This window comes from Apodemus sylvaticus, chromosome 5, assembly GCF_947179515.1.
Source record: "Apodemus sylvaticus chromosome 5, mApoSyl1.1, whole genome shotgun sequence".
In the NCBI taxonomy this organism is placed as follows: domain Eukaryota; kingdom Metazoa; phylum Chordata; class Mammalia; order Rodentia; family Muridae; genus Apodemus; species Apodemus sylvaticus.
The window spans coordinates 18,445,139-18,465,725 of NC_067476.1; the positions used below are offsets into that span (position 1 = coordinate 18,445,139).

The following is a 20,587-nucleotide window of genomic DNA, read 5'->3' on the forward strand; positions in this document are numbered from 1 at the left end:
ACCTATTAGTGTGGAGTGAAAAGAAACTCCACAGAAGGGCTCTGCTCTTGATTTTCAATAGTCCATGTGGCCAGTTTCACCACTACAATTAGGTATTTCCCAAATCCAGACACTTAAAGGTCCATGTTTAACTTGTAGATTGTCCTCATTATGTAAAAATAAACGCTATGTTCCTCTTAAGGTGGCAACAGTAACTATTTGAGTGTGGGGGTAGAAGTTGGAGGTAAGTATCTAATGTCAAAACCAAAAAAAAAAAAAATTTCAAGATTGAGACTTTAAAAGATTTGAAAGATTATATTTTAAAAGTTACCCTAAAAGTTTGAACTTTTTTCAGTTTGCTTTTAAAATGGTGGTTCCTAAATCCAAAAATAAAAACCAAGTAACACACTATGTCTGTCATTACATTAAAAAACTGCACCATTTAAAATCTGTGGAAAATGAAAAAACTGTTAAACAAGAGGGTTTTAATAGTCATCCATAGAATTCTCAAAGAAGATGTTTCGAACATCCAGAATGGAGGCCAATTCCAAAATGTGCTTCTGAAGGTGAGGATTCTCCACAGTTTCATCTCTTGGCAGTTGTGGATAGGATTCTGGGTAATTTCGAGTTTCCTGGTAAATAAATAAAGTTATGTGTCATAGAGTGCTGGGAGGAAATTACTTGGCGTAACAGTACTAAGGAGTAGTTAAGTGCTTATTTTCCTCTTTTACCAGTTATTATTACTAGTATATCTGCTTAGTTTTTTACTTTTAGACAGGATCAAACACGTGGTCATGTTCTTTTGTCAGCTCCCTGAGAGCACAGCCACATTTGGCTACTGCACTGAATTACTAACAAGTGGGAATTTTAACCTCTCAATATAGCTTCATATGGGCTAGTTTAATATATTAGCATAGTGAATTATTTCACAAATATTTGCTAACCTCTATGGCTGTTAGGCTCTATAGTCTATACTATCAAAATTCATACAAAACCTCAGATCCACACATGGAACTAAACAAACTGCCCCACCACCCAAATTCATTGCATGTATGAGAAAAGCTGTAGTAGAAATAAAAATGAGTAAAAAGACAAAATCTAAAATTAAAACCTCCAGAAGAGAAAAAGAAAAAAAAAAAACCTTTGTAAACTTAGAACAGAAAAGATTTCTTAGGTACCAGAAGAAAACAAACCAACCACAAAAGAAAATGTAATTAGTTGAATTTCCTCAGCATTTAAAAAGCTTAGTCTTCAGAAACTTATTGTTAGATGGGAAGATATTCACCACCATTCCTGATGAGGGAAGTGCAGATTGGACCCAACCACCTGGATAGGGTCAGATGCAGGCACCCAGTGCAGCCTGGACACAGCACGTTGCCCAGGGAGTTTTAGTGATCTGTTTTGAAAAATGGTCTGGCAGTTTCTAGAAATGGAACACATTACAACTTTCTGCCAATAAAACTCAAAAAGTGGGGAGGGGCAAGTGGTCCTGATGGACAGTACAATAACAAGACACATTCTACAAAGTGAACTCACACTGGATGCCAAACAACCACAAAAGAAAAGCAGACTAGTGACAGGAGGAGACATGGTCGTGTCAGTGGAGAGGACAAGGAAATAGGAACAGGGGCAGGGCAGCGATGACCGAGTTTCCTAATGATTATCGTTGAAAAGACTGAAAATAAAAGACCTTGTGTTTCCATACAAGCTGAAAAGTTAAAGTTGCTGACAAGCTGAAGCCTAATGGTGAAGCAGCATAAAAGATACTTCTTATTTTTAAAGAGTTTAGTCAGGAAGTGCCATGTTGCAGAGTCTCATTCATTCATTCATCCATCCATCCATCCATTCATTCATTCATTATTCATTCATCTATTTATCTACTTATTTATTTATTTTCAAAGATGTATTTATTTTATTTATATGAGTACACTAGCTGTCTTCATTCACACCAGAAGAGAGCGTCAGATCCCATTACAGATGGTTGTGAGCCACCATGTGGTTGCTGGGAATTGAACTCAGGACTTCTGGAAGAGCAGTCAGTGCTCTTAACTGCTGAGCCATCTCTCCAGCCCCCATAAAAGACACTTTTATTAAAGTCTTTTCTGTAATGTGAGGAATATAATAAAAATTCAAAGCCCAAACTCAACTCACACAAGGTCTTCTACTTTGTACTGAAGCAGAGTTTCAGTGACAGCTAAGATTACAGCTGTCCAGGTGATCAGCAACAACAGAACAATGGACTATTACTCAGAAACAAAATGAACTAAGTAGAGTTGTAGGGACAACTCAGTGGCTCAGAACACTTGTTGCTCTTGTAGGAGATCTGGGCTTTGTTGCCAATACCCACATGGAGGCTGAAAACCACCCAAAACTCCAGTTCCAGGAGATCTGATGATATTTTCTTGCTTCTATGAACACCAGACATTCATATAGTAAACATATGTGTGCAAGCAAAACACTTATTAATTAAAACATAAATAAAAATAATGACAAGCCAGTAATATATGAAACAAAAAATGCACTAATCTTAGTAACAGCTTTACACAAGATTCTATTTGATGTGATTCAGGTTTATGATATGGCAGTGTAAAAACTATCATATGAGTAATGATTTGTGATGAAGTGGTTCATAGACTTCCCAGAGGGTTAGAGAGGAAACATTTTGGAATGATACTGTTATATGGATTAGTAGAGGTTTGCATTCATTATAATATAATGTATACCTACACAAACCAGTTTTGTGTATTTCATTGTAAGCTACATTGTCGGGCATACCTATAATCCTGGCATCCAGGAGGCTGAGGCAGGTGGATAGAAAGTTCAAGGCCAGCTTGGACTACAAGGTGAGACTGTATCAATTATACAAAGCCAAGCTAGAAGCAGGATGAAAGTATGTGCTGAACACTTTGAAACTACAAGTTATAAAAAGCTTTAATCCCCCTGCCCAAACCTAATGTTCTATAGTGAAGTAAAAAGAATGCAAAGGGTAACATTAAAACCCAGGACTCAGTACAGTGCATTTTGCCAAATCTTATTAGAAAACTTACTGCAAGCCAGGTGGTGGTGGCGCATACCTAGAATCCCTGGGAGGCAGAGGCAAGTGGATTTCTGAGTTCAAGGCCAGCCTGGTCTACAGAGTGAGTTCCAGGACAGCCAGGGCTATACAGAGAAACCCTGTCTCCAAAAAACCAAACCAAAAAAAAAAAAAACCCAAAACAAAAAACAAAACAAATCCAAAAAACAAACAAACAAACAAAAAAAAACAAAAGAAAGAAAAAAAAAAGAAAACTTATTGCAGTACATAGTATAACATGAAGACCTGCATCTGGACAAAGTGAAGAGAATAGGATTGTGGTGATTCAATCCTAAACAGATGTCTTCATTCTCCACCCCCCAGGTGTGGATGACCCTCCTTCACATTGTATGAAGGTATATCCCTGTACTTTCAGTTGTTAATTCTTGGCAGTTGAATGCTGGCAGGATTTTGGTAGTGTCATTTCTCTGGCCCATCACCCAGTTTTCCATATGTTAATGCTTGTCTTCCCTCACCTGCCCAGGCAACCGCAATGCCTAAAGGAAACCCTAAGAGATGGATCTGGCAATGTCTTGCTGCTGAGTGGTTCAGACTGAAATATGGGTTTTGTGTACTAGAGAGCTGACATCTGGATCTGGGGCTAGAAGTATGGTGGGGACATGACTTCTGGAAGGAAGGGAAGAGGGAAGGGAGGGGAGAAAAATAGAGAAAATGGGGAGGGAGGAGGGTAGGGAGAGGGAGATGAGGGTAGACTTGGAAGAGAATGGAAAGGATCAGGAAGCCGTGTGTGTGTGTGTGTGTGTGTGTGTGTGTGTGTGTGGTGGGGGAGTCAGGTTAAGTTAGAGGCTAGCTGATAGTCTGCTCTAGCTAAAGGACAACGACTTTAAGCTATATAAGAAACCTCATGCTTAATTAAATCCAAGAAAGCCCAGGGCTCAGGGATCTATGCAGAAAAAGGTGAAAAGCTGGAGAGATGGCTCACTGGTTAAGAGCTCTGACTGCTCTTTGATAGGTCCCAAGCTCAGTTCCCAATAACCACATGGTAGCTCACAACCATCTGTAATGGAATCCGATGTCCTCTTCTGGTGTGTCTTAAAACAGCTACAGTGTACTCACATATATAAAATAAATAATTTTTTTTAAAAAAAAGAAGGGGTGAAAAGACTTTCTAGACACACACAGGGCGGGGCGGGGGCGGCATATATACATGAGCTCGTAGAGACTGATAGATGCAGAAGGACCAGCACAGGTACAAACCGGATAAAATCCTAACCCAATCAAGAAGCCCTTTGTCATTGTAACAGCTCTTCTGGGAAAATGAGTTTTCTACAATGGTGTATCACTGAGTTTATCATTCATATTCCAGGATTGATCTCATGCCCAAGAGTAGCTGGCCAACATAAAACACATGTGTTTTGTCTGCATTTTCTTTTGTTTATTATTATTATTCTTTGCCTTACTGGCCTTTTTATTTGTTGTTAGTTTTTTTAAACAAGGTCTCACCATGTAGCTCTGGCTGGCCTGGAACTCACTATGTAGACTAGGCAGGCCTCAAACTCACAGAGATCCTCTTGATTGACTCCTGAGTGCTGAGATCAAAAGTGTGCACCAACTATTACTGTATCATTTATACAATAATAAACATCTGGAAGCAATCCAAATATCCATTATTGGCAGAATGATAAGTAACTTAGTCAATACCAAAGAATGAAAACTATAATCAACATGGTTCATTGTAGCAACATGCCATTCATACATGTACATATATATGCATGCACTTGGGTATATATGTATTTTATTTTTTAGTGGTGCTATTTACTGAACTCCATTGTGACCACTAGGTGGGCATTCTACCACTGAGCTATATTTTCTAGCCCTTAGAACACCACTGACTGAAATAAAGCTATAAATCCAGTCATATACTGGACAGAAATGAAAATACACATGGTTTTAATAAAAGGCAAATGATTATAGCACTCAGGGGATCAGTTGCATTTGAGGAGAGATTTGGCAGTATTCCTAAGTAAAGAATACTTATATATCCCAGGCTACCCTCAAACTCAATAGGTAGCCAAAGGTGACCTTGAACTTCCACCTCTACCTCTGAAGTACTGAGAATTCAGTAGCTCATGAAAATGTTCCTAATGGGAACATGTGTCACAGTATTGTTAATCTTTTTTCTATCTATTTGTTTCAGCTTTTTGAGATAAGTTTTTACTGTGACTTCCAGGCTGACCTTGAACTTCTGAGTTCTGGGATCACAAGTGTGCATCACTATGCCCATAATACTATTTATCTTCATGCTACACATGATTACTTCTAAATTCTATTCTGGATCTATTTAAACTTTATTTAATGTAAGTAAAATATAATAAACAATACTCAGTAGCAAATTAAAATGATGAATTGGTTTTTAATGGTTCTTTGCCTACCCGAAAGGCCTTGTGCATCCTCATGGTGGCTGAACAGAAGACAAACCTTGTGAGAAGCAATCGAAGAAATTCATCTCCAAAAAACTGGAGGAAGGCCTGATCTGCAGAGAGGAAGGGACAGTGAAAGGAGGTGACATGAAAATGATACTTCAATAGGAAACTAAGTTAAGGAAAGACTTCATGACTTTCATATCTGGGACAAGTACCTTTAAAAAAACCTATACAATATATATAGCAGGAAACCACTTAAGCCACTACAGTAAGCTTTGTTAAGTGTTCAGGTAGATTAGCAGGGTACCTATTGAACGTGAATGGGTCAGTAGCTGGGCAATATCACGGTTGATTTTTCGAAGATATTCTTGACACTTTTCCCACAGGCCTCTACGCATGCTTGACAATCCAGACACAAATAGGAAGGCCATTAGAGGATTGTTCAAAAAGAGCGTGAAGAGGCTACCTCGCTGAGACTGATCTGTAATAACAAACATGTTACATACAGACAAGAGGTTTACAAAGCGTTAGCAAGCACATGAGGATTATTTTAATATACTGACAATGTATAAAAGTACAGCTATATCAGTAAATTACAATTCAACAAGGTAAATTCTTCATGAAAACACACCCTAGGCATATTGCCTTCTAAATAAAATAAAAATACCGAGCCTCCTTCATTATGAATGATAAATAAACACATTCCTTATTATCTGAACAAAAACTAGCCAACTTCATCTGAATGTGGCAAGTGCTGACCATGAAGGATCCATGATGGAAATATCTAATGAGCATCTGATTTGCCAACTTTTATGATCTGTTGTTCTCTCTGTAACCCAGGCAGGTTCTTTTTGAGATAGGGTCTTATGGATCCTAGGCTGGCCTTGAACTCACGAAGTAGCTAAGGACAACCCTGAACTGGTCCTCCTGTCTTTTTACCTCCCAAGTGTCGGATGATAGGTATGTGCTACCACATCCGGCTCTCTGGCTGGCTCTTCAATGTCAACATTTTCTTTCTTTGGCCCTACGAATACTGTGATCTCACCAACTCTCAGGATATTAGTTGCTACTCATGCTCACAGATGCCTAATTTTCAAAGACTACAACTAAATTCTCTAGGTCTGGCTCTGTGCTGTCCTGTGTTCTGTACACAAAGACTGACTGCTCCAAACTAAGACTATTTATGAATGCATCCCAGACTTCAATGTCTTAGTAAAAAAAGGTATACTGTTAATAATACTTCTAGCTCTGTAACTCATCCTACATTTCTATTGAGTAGCACTGGGCTATATTCAACTTCATTCTCAAAAATATTCTGAGTTCAACATTTGCTTCCCCTACAGTTCTCTAATGCGGGCTCTCATCAAGATTTGGGATTTCCAGAGCTACAGACCTCAGTCTTCTTGCTCTCTGTTTCCTAGCAGTCCTGCAGCATCTGAGGACTCACCATTTAGTCTACTGTTGAGCTCCCAGTCTTACCATCTGCTACTTCTCTCAGTGTCCCTCTAATTCATCTCTATCCATGCTCTTTCACCCTCCTCTCTTGAACATCTTCCACTCAAATCTCTCCAGTCACATCACCAATCCTGAGAGGGCTTTCATCATTCAATCACACAGTCCCGCCAGCCAGAGGCATTGCTTCAACTTCTTTAAGTGTCTTATAGCTCAGGGCTATGACAAGGATACTTTCTTGGCTGGAGCATTCCTTTCAGATCTCCATCTACCATCCCTCCCCTTGCTTTACTCCTCTGTGTTAATAACAGTTCCTTGTTTGTTCCCCCATGATTCCTTCTGTCAGGTCATCTCTGCCTTCTACTAGGCACTGGTTCTACAAGAAAACTGTTTTATCAGATGTAATGCTGTTCCCCAGTACCTAGCACAATGCCTGATAAATAAATTTTAAGTACTATACTGAATGAATAAAGTATGCCTTAACTAAGGATAGAGCTACAGACATAAAAAATGTAGGAACCTTATCAAATACATCTACTACTTTGTGGCCAGAGAACCCAAGTCCTATGTAGATGTAAACAACAATAATGTTATTGAATAAATCCTAAATGTTTTCAATACATTTCAAGAATATTCAATCTGTCTGGTGATTGAATTTTACTTAAAAGTATTTGTAGTCTAAATTTTTTAGTATAAAGATAGGATGCTATGCAAAAGAAATATTAAGGACATGAATTATTAACAGCACATACTGAGTGCTTTTTAGATACATAGCACTATGCTACAGGGTTAAGTGCTATTATTATTTGATAGATGAAATAATTAAGGCACAAAATGGCTTAATAAGATTCCAAAGTCACATAGCTAACAAGAGGCTAGGTTGGGACTCAAATTCAGTTGGCATCCTTTATGTCTGTGTTTTTCTCCTCTGTGCAATGAATTCTCTAATTGAATTTTGGCATTAACACTTGTTTATTTAAAACACTTGTAGTTTTAAATAAAACTACATTAGAACAGGATGATGACAGCACTCTCTAGTAAGTGGGAAGAGGTTACATTCCTCCAGAAACAGTAAGAAACAGGATGCAAAATCCTCAAAGCAGGAGAATTTTACCGTTGTTTGAAGGTAAGTTCTATCCCTTAGGATTTGTTTTGGTTATGTGAACTTAGAACTGCTACAAGATTTTCCCTGTTAAATAGCAGAACTTACCTTAAAACAACGGTGTAAGTCTCCAGCTTCTCTCAGGCATTCAAGTGCTGACCATCACTTCCTGTGTCAAACTATGTCAGCAGACAGGCCTTCGGGCTGGGGAGTAGCAGGGAAATGCCACCTCCCACAGAGACATCGGCACTGTTCACAGTCAGGGAGACAGTGAAACAGCTCAAGGACTGCTAAGACAGTGTGAAGTCTCACTTAACACTTGACCTAGGAAACGACTGGGAGTTAGAATGAGATCTTATGTGTAACCTTCTGAGGACAAAATACTAAGGGCAAAAGGCTTCCCTTTGTAGCCACTGGCAAAATGGCCCAAGCAAACTTGTCCTTCTGGTGAATTCTGAAGAAATTTGTATTTTAAAAGATAAAAAATTCACAGAAAACAAAACAAGAAAATAAAGAAAAAGCCTTTGAAGTTGTGCCAATTCAAGTATCCTAACTCTTAGACATAGTCTGAGATGTTGCCTAAGCCAGCAGTTCTATGGTCTTCAAAGATGCCTAAGGTACGTAATCGAAGATGTAGAAAAATCATGCTATATGGGCATGACAAGAAAAATCAGAACCAATTTTTAAATCTAAAAAACAAGGAGGTTTCTAGCAGCAAGGGATCAAATTACTTCTTTTTCAGATATGAATTCTTTCAAGGCCTAATCATATATAGCTCATTAGGGAAGCCTTGTTCGCAAGGATTCCAGGTATATTTCAGATTAACGCTTGCTACAAGTATCACACATTCATGTCTAATAATGATGGGATCTTGTAACAAATACAGTCTGTAGTCATTAAGACCTGTTGGTGTATCAGGCACCAAGAACTTACCTTGCAAAGCTTTTGGATATGCCGTGGGAGAAAGAAGGCAGACAAGTGGCTGTCCAAACAAATTTGTAAAATTCTGCAATATATAAGAATGGAAGACTTTTATTAAAGATTTGACTAATTGTAGTTACTTAGTAATTTTTCAGTATATATCATTAGTGTATAGATTGGGCTTTTTAAGTTATAAACAGATGTGAGAATAGCAGCAGTTGCAGACATATGGTTCATGTCTCAATACTAACTTTCCCACGATAGAAAAACGTGCCTGCTGGTGGTGGCATACACCTTTAATTTCAGTACTTGGGAGGTGAAGGTAGGCAGGTCTCTGTGAGTTCAAGGCTAGCCCAGTCTACAGTATAAGATCCAGGATAGCCAGCTACACAGAGAAACCCTGTCATGAAAAACCAAAACCAAAACCAAAACCAACAAACAAAAAAGCTGCAGTTCACACAGTAAAATTAGTCAGAAAAGTAAAAAAAGAAGATTCCGTAGATATTAAAGCATACTTTAAAACTTCAGTCACTGAAATATGTGGTGCAAGAGTGAGCAGAAGACAAATGAACAGAATGAAAAGTCCAGAAAAGGACCTGAAAACACAGGACTTCTGTATGTATAACATAGCGCTCTTTACATATCTAGAGAAAACCCATGCTGTTTCCATACCTTGTGCTATATATTTGGATGAATATTAAGCAATTAAAAATCTAAATGAAAAAGACAAGCAATCAAGGTGGTAGCCCAAAACATAGCAAGTTATTTTAGTGGCCTGAAAGCTCTTCCTATTACTATTGCTAAGATTAATAAAGCCAGTTATATAAAAATAACCTAGCACAGCACTGTGAGCCATGCAAGGTGAAAATACCAGCAATCCTAGCTTGGGAGGGGGAGACTGGAGGGTCAGGAGCTGGGGCCAGCCTGTGCTCCATATCCTATGTCTCCAAACAAGAAACCAGTGAGCAGATGAAGCGACAGTGCCCCTCCAGCTGGCCTGTCATGTACACTCTGAAGACGCCATCACAGCATCACTCCATAGTGTGCAAATACCTGTGCTCCTAGTCTGTGCTGCTCCTCATCTGGACAGCGCTAAAACAGACAGCACTGTCATTCGTTTGCCTCAAGGTCTCCTCTTTCTGCCTGCTAATCAAACTTTGTCTTCTGACACGTATGCACACGCTCACTCATGAAAACATACTGTGTAGTATGACATCATGCCTGAGAGCCGGCTTATAAAGTTAGTTTTGGCTTCTGGAAGCTACATGTGGGAAGAGTCACATGGCTGGGCTTACTCTGTCTAGTTAGGGCAAATGAGACACTTTTAAGGGGAACCCTGATATTCATTGCTCCTTCTGGAAGCCTGGCAGAGGATACCCTAGTAATCAGTTATCCATAAAAGCCCAACTTTAGTTCTCTAGTAAGTCAGTCTCTAACATTTTGTGACTGGGTTTCATAAAATCCAGGTTGGTCTGCTTCTGATCCTCCAGCCTCTATGGCCCAAGAACTGAGGATACAAGCCAGAGCTTCAGGAATGGTAGGCAAACCCTCTACCAACTGATCTACACCCAGAACCCTGGAATAAGCATCTCTAAAAGAAAGGACTTAATCCACATAGTTGGAATTTGTTCCTGGGGAATGAAGTGCATCCCCTGTGACACTGGGCCAGCACTTTGGAAGTTTAGAACTGGTTTTCTCCAGGCTCCCCTACATCCTTATCCATTGTTGATTTTGCAATTATCATCTTACTGTACTAAGTCTTCGAATAATAATATGCTAAGTACTGAGTCCTCCTTCAAATTATGTGCAATTGAGGATTACTGTAGGGCTCTTTGATAGACAATACCAGCTTGTATATATTCTTTTTTTTTTCTCCACCGGACAGGGTTTCTCTGTGTAGCCCTGGCTGTCCTGGAACTTGCTCTGTAGACCAGGCTGGCCTCGAACTCAGAAATCCACCTGCTTCTGCCTCCCAAGTGCTGGGTGTATATATTCTTTATTCACTTAGATACAGGTTCTGGTGATGTTGCTTAGACTGGATTTGAATTCATAGGATCAAGTGAACCTCCCACCTCAACCTCCTAAATATTGGAAAGACCGTGTCTGACATATCAGATATTTTTGAACTTTAGGATTTGATTGGTAAAATACTTGCCAAATAAGCATCAGTACCTCAGTTCAATGTCTAACAAACGTGGAAAAAGCAAAATGCAGTAACATGTGCTTATAATGTCATCATTGGGAAGACAGCTGAACTTGGGGCTCATGGGTCAACTAACCTAGAATGGTAGGCAAATTCTAGGCACTAGTGAAAGACTATCTAAAAGAACAAGGTATAGCTGACAAAGTGGCTCTTCAGGTTAAGGTGCCTGCAGTCATCTCTGACATCTTGTTTGATCCCCAGAAACCAAATGGTAGAAGGAAAGACCTGACTTCCAGTTGTCCTGAACTTCATAATGCACAAACCACTCCCCAACATGTATGTGTATGTGTGTAAACCCCCTACTGTTTCAAAGGACCCAAGTTTAGTTCTAGCCCTGATGTCAGGCAGCTGACAGTGCCTACAATAAATACCCTTCTTCTGGTCTCTGTGGACAACCATACATATATTCATCCTTCCTCCCTGCCTCCTTCCCTTCCCCCCATCTTTCTTTCACATACATATAAACATACACTTGCATTTAAAAACCTCTAGATTGGGTTGGAGAGAGGGCACAGCAGTGTAAGAGCACTGACTGCTCTTCCAGAGGTCCTAAGTTCAATTCCCAGCAACCACATGATGGCTTACAACCATCTGTAATGGGGAGCCGATGCCCTCTACTGGTGTGTCTGAAGACAGCAACAGTGTACTCACATAATGAAATAAATAAATGTTTAAAAAACAAAACAAAACAAACAAACAAACAAACAAACAAAAAACCCCTCTAAGTTAAAAAACTGAATCAAACTGCAACGCCTGGTGATTCATGCTTACTAGAGACTGGAGGACCTCAAGACCAAACTGAGCTATGAAACAGACCAATAACTCCAGTAATAACTTATATCAATAGATACAGTGTCCTTTTACAAGGTCCATTTTCAGTAAATACTCATTGAGGAGATGGAGCAGGATAGCAAACATAACAGAAAAAAACCTGTCTCCATGAAGATGACATGTGGACAGGATGCAAGTAGCAAATACTGACAGGACCCCAGCAAACAAGAGGAATAAGGTATATAAAACCCTCAAGGGTAACAAGGAGTCCAGACACAGAACATGGAATGCAAACAATTACATTAAAAGCACAGGCTTTATTTCATTACTTATTAATGTATTTTAAAAGTCTGACCAAATGTAATGGTCTAAAGTTTTATTTTTGTTTTAAAGATGATTTATTTTTATTTAATGTGCATTGGTGTTTTGCCTACATGTATATATGTCTGTATGTGGGTGTCAGGCCCCTGGAACTAGAGTTATAGACAGTTATGAGCTGCCATGTGGGTTCTGGGAATTGAACCTGTGTCCTCTGGGAAAGCAGTCAATGCCCTTGACCGCGGAGCCTCTCTCCAGCCCTGGTACAATTTTATAATCAGACTGCTTAAAGGCAGCTATGCTACCACCTAGCTGGGTGTGTGACCTTGGTTAAAAATGCTTCAACTAGGGCTGGAGAAATGGTTCAATGGTCAACAGTACTGGCTTTCCTCACAGAAGACCTGGGTTCAGTTCCTAGCACCTACACAGTGGCTTGCTACTGTCTTTAAGTCAGGTTCCATGGATTCTGGCACCCTCTTCTGGCCGCCATGGCACTATATGCAGGTGATGTACAGACATGCATATGGACAAAATATTCATACCCATAACATAAAAATAAAATATTTATAACATGCTTAAACTTTCTGTGCCTTGGTTTTTTTCTAAGTCAAATGAGGATAATAGAAGTGGCAATAGAGGGCCTTTAGGTACAGTCCTGTAGTTATTTAGGAAGGACTGTGACTACTTACAAGTCAAGACTGGCGTGAGCAATAGAGTAAGTTCAAAGCCAGCCTAAGCAGCTTAAGTGAGACACCTCAGTCTCCAAGTAGGACAGAAAGAGAGGGCCAGGGATGAAGCTCAGTGACAGAGGCTTGCCTAGAATGTGTGAGACTCCACATTCAAACTCAGTACTCAAAAGAAAGGGACCAATGAGCTGTGTGAGAATTAAATGTGCATGAGTACACCAAACATTTAGGAGAATACATAGTACCAGTTGTCGTAATACAAATATTAACTATTATGGTTATGAAGAATAATAACGTCATAGGTGAAGAAGGCATGTGATCTGAAATGTGGCAATTAGCGAGAACTTAAGTGATTTCATTTGTTCAAACACCTGAAAAATAGGAGGTCTTTTTGGAAATGCCTTTAAGATAGAAAGAAGAGAACGTGAAGAGCCAGAGCAGAAGATTGCCTGGATATTAAAATTTATCAAGGCAATCAGTATAGCTGAAGAGACTGGCAAGAAAGGTCAAAGATGCCTGTGTGACCTGTCCTGAGTGAGCCAGGAGTCATGGGAGAGTCTGACCAGAGAAGGAACCCCTGGCACATAGGCACGTGCAGAAGTACGGAAGGAAGAGCAGGTACGTCTTGCTGGGAAGCTACAGAAGTAACCCGGCTGAGCGGAAACAGTAGCACGGGCTGGAGGGGTGATAGCGGAGTCCATGAGATTTTGAACATTTAATTAGATCTTATAAGGTTTCATGACATAAGAGGGAAGGAGACTAACATCAAGAATGAAGGCAAGACTTGTTCAGCTGGAACAAGTATACAAAGCAATGCAGGCACCAACCAAGATGGGAGTCTAGAGGTGGAGGTGGTCTAGAATGGTCTTTGGTATGATTGTTTCTGTTACTTTAAAATTGCTTGAAGAATTTTCAACTGGATACACAGATAGATATAATATTACATATACATAGGTAGATATAATATTATAAATGGAGATGCAGAGGTCTGACCTGGAGGTATCACACTTGGAAGAAGCCAGTAGGAAAACAATAATGAAGTCATGAAACTAAGTATGAGCATAAGGGGTCAGCTGCAAACTAAGATGACAAGATAGACCCCAGGACACTCCAAAGACAGTTAGAGATATGAAGAAAAGCCACTAGAAGACACTAAGAAAATAAGTGAAGGCCTGATCTTGACTAGCTTAAGGCAAACTAGTAAGCTGAATTTAGGTTTTGAATGCTATGCCTAGAAAAGGGCAGAGATGCAAGGATTCATATGTACCTGCATTAGAGAAGAATTCTATAGGACTACTCCATTAAATTAGGAATGAAGTAGTCGGGCAGTGGTGGTGCACGCCTTTAATCCCAGCACTCTGGGAGGCAGGGGCAGGCGGATTTCTGAGTTTGAGGCCAGCCTGGTCTATAGAGTGAGTTCAAGGACAACCAGGGCTATACAGAGAAACCCTGTCTTGAAAAAACCAAATCCAAACAAACAAACAAACAAACAAACAAACCCAAAAAAGAAAGGAATGAAGTAAAATCAACACTCACAGGTTCTCCTATTAGTGTCCACAGAGCAGTAGGGTAATATGTGCCAGTACTGAGTTTAAGTCACACTGTTCTCCTAAATTAGTTCCTGCATGTTAGGTCTCCTATAAATCTTCAGCCCAGGTATCTACTATGCATGTAATACTCCTCAAAGGGTCCTAAGATGGTGGTTCTTCTAGATGTTTCATATAAGCAAACACAAACCTCCTGTAACTGAAGGCCCTATGAAGATCTTTCAATTTTAAGGATAATAAGCTTGTGTGTGTGTCCCAGAAAAAGACGAGAGGGAGGCTCAAGAGTCAGTAAGTAAAGAGATAATGGCTGAGAACTTTCACACCATGAATGAAAACTCCTAACCAATTCAAATCATCTAACAGACCTTGACATGTTCAACCAAATATTTACTCATCACAGATTAACTCCAGATTACTAGAAGCTAAGAGAAATAATTTTAAAAGAGAAAAAATATAGAATTCTGGAATTTGAGGGGTGCTGGCAGTTATAACTATGTGGTTAAAAAGTCATACCAGAGTAAAGCAATTTGCACACATGAAACACATTAGTGTCAGGCTGTTTTGTGATAACCTGGTTTTGACAGCCATGTAAATCATTTGCACTGGCAGAGACCCAGCACTTAAAATTTTCAGTGTTCACAATGAATCATCTTTTTCACCAAAGGTAAGAAAGTAGAACTAAAAAGAATTTGTTGAAGTTATTGGGAACTTTTTTTTTCCTTTAAGTTTTCCAGCTAATGCCACATTACCACTGAGAAAGCCAATCAGCACATCCATGTTAGGGAACATGTTAGGCAAACTATGGGTTGTAGCTGTCACATAGAAATTGATATATCAGTCACTTCCTTCTTCTGCCAGGAAGCTCATACTAACATGCAAAGTCCCTTTTCTTTCAAGAATGGAATAAATTCCAGGACATCCAGGGCTACACAGAGAAACCTTGTCTCAACACACACACACACACACACACACACACACACACACCAAACAAACAAACAAAAACAAAAAAACAAAAGAGTGGAATAAACAGGAATTTGGAATAAGAAAGAAGAGTTACACAGGACATTTAATCTTTAGTATAAAGATTCCATATGAAGAAAGATATAGTATTGTCACTTCACCATTCAACATGTATTTATTAAGAATCTTAAATGTGAGGCAAAGATACTTGTATGTAAGTAGCCACAGTGTACACATTGAAGAAAACATACATATGCTGATAGTTAGAGCTTGGAATTCTAGAAAGAATGAGTTTTATCTGATAAATATGATATAAGCATAAAGGAAAACCCAAAGATGTGACATAGAGTTTACCACCCAACTACATGATCCATCTCAGTTATGACAAGTCCTATCCACTCACCCAGTTTCTTGGCTCCATTCTAAATCACCCAGAGGGTTAGTGAGGATTATGATACTCTGAATTAAGTTTCATATAAAAGAGGCAAAAAGAAACAGAGACAACTAGGAACAGAAGAAAGCAGAGAATATAAGATGGATTTCTGTGGCTGAAGAGTAGCTAGGTAAAGCATTTACCTAGCATGATGTGAGGCACTGGTTAACAACACACACACACACACACACACACACACACACACACACACACACACACACACACACACACACAGTCTTAGCCAGAGTTTCTATTCCTGCACAAACATCATGACCAAGAAGCAAGTTGGGGAGGAAGGGTTTATTGAGGGTTTATTGAGCTTCCACTTCCACGTTGCAGTTCATCACTAAAGGAAGTCAGGACTGGAACTCAAGCAGGTCAGGAAGCAGGAGCTGATGCAGAAGCCATGGAGGGATGTTTCTTACTGGCTTGCTCAGACTGCTCTCTTATAGAACCCAAGAATACCAGCCCAGGGTGGCACCACCCACAAGGGGCCCTCCCCCCTTGATCACTAATTGAGAAAATGCCCCACAGTTGGATCTCATGGAGGCACTTATCCAACTGAAACTCCTTTCTCTGTGATAACTCCAGCCTGTGTCAAGTTGACACACGAAACTAGCCAGTACACACACAAATACACACACTGAAACAGCATACACACAAGTAAAATAATCACTTATGTTCCCAAAGGTCTGAGAAGACATTTCAAACATGAGAAAAAGGCAATTATATATATCTATTGCATGGGCATATATGTTTATTATATGCACACACATATCCATTTCTCTAGATGTATCTATATCAAAGAAAAAAGACAGGGCCCTGATCTGGGTGTATTTTGAACTTAGTGGTCATTTTCTTGACCTATTTTATGATTTTTCTGTTTCCTGTACAACTCTTAAAGAACATTTCTGTATATGTAATTCATGTATTTATATGCTGGACCTTCTTGTCTAGATTTTTTAGTTTGAGGGGGGGCTCACTCTATACCCACAAAGCCCTGAACTCTCACCAATCCTGTTCTGTCTTTCCTTTTAGGCCTTCCCACTCCCTCTTACATCCAACATATATACACACAGACATACTTTAAGAAAGAATACAGATTAAGTTTCCTAAAATTAAAAAATTTTAACACTGAACTTAACAAAATGGGTAGCAAGAAACATGCTAAAAATTATAAAAAATAGGTGGTTTAGATGCTGTTTCATTAATTTGTTTTTCTTTTTTAAAGTGCATTTTTAATTAAAATAAAATCAGTCTCCTCCCCAATCCCTTCCTCCCTCTAGCCTTTCCCAGGCTTCCTCCCTCCATCCCTCCCATCCCTTTCCTCAACTTGACACCAAAGGGCAAACTTTACTTTTGCTACTTTTAGGAAGCATCTTTATTAATTCTTTGAGAATCTTAATATATTTTATCATATTCATCCCACTCAGCTCATCCAGATCCACAACCACCTCCCAGCCACCAGACTTTGTGGTTTTTCTCTCTTTTGTCTCTTTCTTCTCTCTTTTTAGTAGTTAAGTATAGTCAAAACTCAATAAACAAAGGGAGAAGGTGGGGTTCATGGACAACATGAATGATTCCAGCAGGCTTACCAAGGTGGCTGTGAAATAGCAGAACACCCATCCCAGCACACAGGGAGCTCATTGTTCAGGGGCTGCTATGACAGTTTTTTTCCTTTTATTGAAAATATATTTTTTCCTCACATAATATATTCTTTTTTATTTGTTTTTCAAGACAAGGATTTCTCTATGTGAATGCTCTTAGAATTCAGGCTTCCTCTCCCTCTCTTTCTCTCTCTCTCTCTTCCTCCCTCCCTCCCTCCCTCCTTCCTTCCTTTGATATTTTTAAGACAGGGTTTCTCTGTGTAACAGTCCTGGCTGTTCTGGAATTTACTTTGCAGACCAGGCTGGCCTTGAACTCACAGAGATCTTCTGGCCATTGTCTCCTGAGTACTGGGATTAAAGGTGTGCACCATCACACTTGGCTAGGTTTTATTTTTAAAATGAAAGTAAACACGAGGAGAAAATGACAAACATACATGTGGGGCGGGGGTCACCATTTTTGGCTACTCAGCCATTCCCCTGCCATTCTAGAATAAATTGAGTAATGCTTGCTTTTTCCATTCATGTTGAAACCCATATAAGAAGCTTTTAGGAGCAGAAAGAAACATCCAGTCCAGTGAGGACATCCTTTCCCCTAATATAAGCCTGTGTTACTTTACTATAAATTATCACTGCTTGAGTTCTGACGATGTCACAGTATTTTGCTGCTGGTGCTTTTAGGGTCATTGAGGGTTTGTTTCAAAAGCAAAAGATTGCAAAAGTACTTCCAGGTTAGACCACATTCAGGCTCAATTGTGGAAAAACAAAGCATATGTAAAATTGTTAGTATTCAAGATTATTACTATGTAACATGAGATGGAGTTTCATTTTAACCAGGTGTACATTAAATTAAGTGTGCAGAAAGGAAAAATGTTTAAAAACTAGAAAATAAGCCACCCATATTATCTCTAGTTCTGTAAAGAAAAACAGTCTGGGTTATGTAACAAAAATAAACCTCCCACCAGAGATCTTGAAAATCTTGAAATTTTTTTTCCTGCAGGAGGATTTATTATTTTCCACTGAGAGTCCATTCATGCGTTTCTTCTTGTTTCTATTCATAGCATCAGATCCTGACTAGCATGCACAACCTCAAAAGAAAAGAAACACTAAATACAAACTGTAAAATTAAAGAAGCAAAACAAAGCAAAATAAAAGGGCATATGATAGAGTGGGGGAGCCTGGGTCACTGCTACAAAGCTGGAGTGCACGGCAGCTCCAGGGACTCACCTTGTAGGCAATGCTATTGGAGGAGTCCACGATGATGAACAGGGGCTTCCTTGTGAATGGATAGAGATCTCCAGGATGAAGGCTGTAGAAAACAGTGAGGAATTGTGGAACTGTATAGTCAAGGCTCAGAACAGTATTCTAAAGTTTGGCTTTCCCAATGCAGCATTACAGGAAAAAGAAAAGTTAAGAAGCAAACACACAGAGACAGATGTGTATTTACTGGGACATGTTGATTGTACCTGAAAAAATGTTCAAAGACAATCGTTATTCAAGACTATCAAAATAAATTGTGTAGTGGTGTGTTACCTACAGCTGCAGCATGCAGGACACTGAAAGAGGGCAACAACTTGAGTCGTGGAATTCAAGAGCAGTGTGGGCAACATCAGTGTGACAAGTGAACCAACCCCTCAGCTAAAAAGGACCCATATGTAAACATGACTAACATGGCATGAAAACCTCAGGAGGTTTCACACACACCCAGCTGCTCTGTATGATTTCAAAGCTCTTTCCGAGAATGTGGTTTGAAGTTAAGATAGACTAATATAACCCTATCCATATGTCAATGGCTCTTAAAATGCATCAAATAGTTTAAAGACATTTTTCTATCATTTTTAAAGATTTATTTACTTTACATATATGAATGTTTTGCCTGCACATATGTATATGCATTCCTGGTATTCTTAGACATCAGAAGACGTAATCAGATCCCTTGAAACTGGAATTATGGATGGCTGCTCTGTGTGATAGGACCCACCCGGTGATGGATTCTTTTCTTAATTAAATAATTGAAGTGGAAGGTCTTTTTTTTTTTTTTGTGGTTTTTTTTGGAGACAGGGTTTTTCTGTGTAGCCCTGGCTGTCCTGGAACTCACTCTGTAGACCAGGCTGGCCTCGAACTCAGAAATCCACCTGCCTCTGCCTCCCAAGTGCTGGGATTAAAGGCATGCACCGGCACCACCACCCGGTGATGGATTCTTTTCTTAATTAAATAACCTGAAGTGGAAGGTCTCACTTCTAATCTCTTTGAGGTGGGAAGTTCCACCTTTAATCTGGGTTACATCTGCTGGGAGCCTACATAAGGGCATAGAAAAAGGAAGCTTTCTTCTAGCAACTTTCTTTTTCTTGCTAGGAAGTTCATTCCTTCCTGGCATTAGAGCCCATTTCTTTGCTATTCTGGCGTATATTGAAGACCAACTGAGACATCCAGCCTTGTGGACTGAATCACTACTCATTTTTTAGACTTTCAATTGCCAGACAGCCATAATTGGACTAGCTGGGCCACAGCTTGCAAGCCAGTCTAATAAATTCTCCCCATACAGAGATTCATTGTGTAAGTTCTATTGCTCAAGAGAATAGATACAAAAGTTATAGCCAATAGTTTCTATAATTTTATGATTTAATTGTGGATTTTATGTTTAGGGGTATGAGCACATGAGTACAGGTGCCCATGGATGCCAGAAGAGGGTGTTAGATCCTCTGGAGAGGCAGGTAGTTGTCCAGCCCTCTGTGTTTTGATGACCACCCTATCTGCAGTCCCTAGTCTCTAACAATGATCTCTCCTCTGAGCTAGACATTTTAAAATTCTACATGTAAGTGAAACTATATAATATTTATCCACATTTCTATATATGGCAATATTTACTTTTCTTTATGCCTAAATAATCTTCCTTTTAAAAAATACTTTTAAAAATTATGAGTATGCGTGTCTGTGCATGTAAGTGCTAACTGAGGTTGGTCCACAGAGGCTGAAGGCATTATTAGGTCCCCCTTGAGCTGGTGTTAAAGAGGCTGGAAACTGTCCAGCACTGGACCTTTCTAAAATTAGCATGTGCTCTTAACTCTTGAGATATCTCGTTAGCCCCAATTTTTTCTTCTTTTGCTTAGTTTTTTGTTGTTGGTATTGTTTTGTTTTGTTGTTGGTGGTTCTT

The 20,587-nt window shown here is 39.4% G+C and overlaps 1 protein-coding gene across 5 annotated transcripts in view; it reads right to left on the reverse strand.

Moving 5' to 3' along the window:
- Positions 1-246: 246 nt before the first annotated feature.
- The window catches only part of Scai (suppressor of cancer cell invasion), a 110,515-nt gene continuing 90,174 nt past the window's right edge, over positions 247-20,587 (reverse strand). For 3 of the 5 annotated variants that reach the window (XM_052182431.1, XM_052182430.1, XM_052182429.1), the window contains 5 exons: positions 18,661-18,742; positions 8,924-8,996; positions 5,744-5,917; positions 5,446-5,546; positions 247-611 (listed from right to left, as the gene is read on the reverse strand). In XM_052182431.1, coding sequence (XP_052038391.1) covers positions 465-611; positions 5,446-5,546; positions 5,744-5,917; positions 8,924-8,996; positions 18,661-18,742 — 577 coding nt within the window. In that variant the 3' untranslated portion in view covers positions 247-464. Of the gene's footprint in view, positions 612-5,445; positions 5,547-5,743; positions 5,918-8,098; positions 8,315-8,923; positions 8,997-18,395; positions 18,522-18,660; positions 18,743-20,587 lie in introns of those variants that run through there. The other 2 variants (XR_007977818.1, XR_007977820.1) reach the window with 2 other exon arrangements.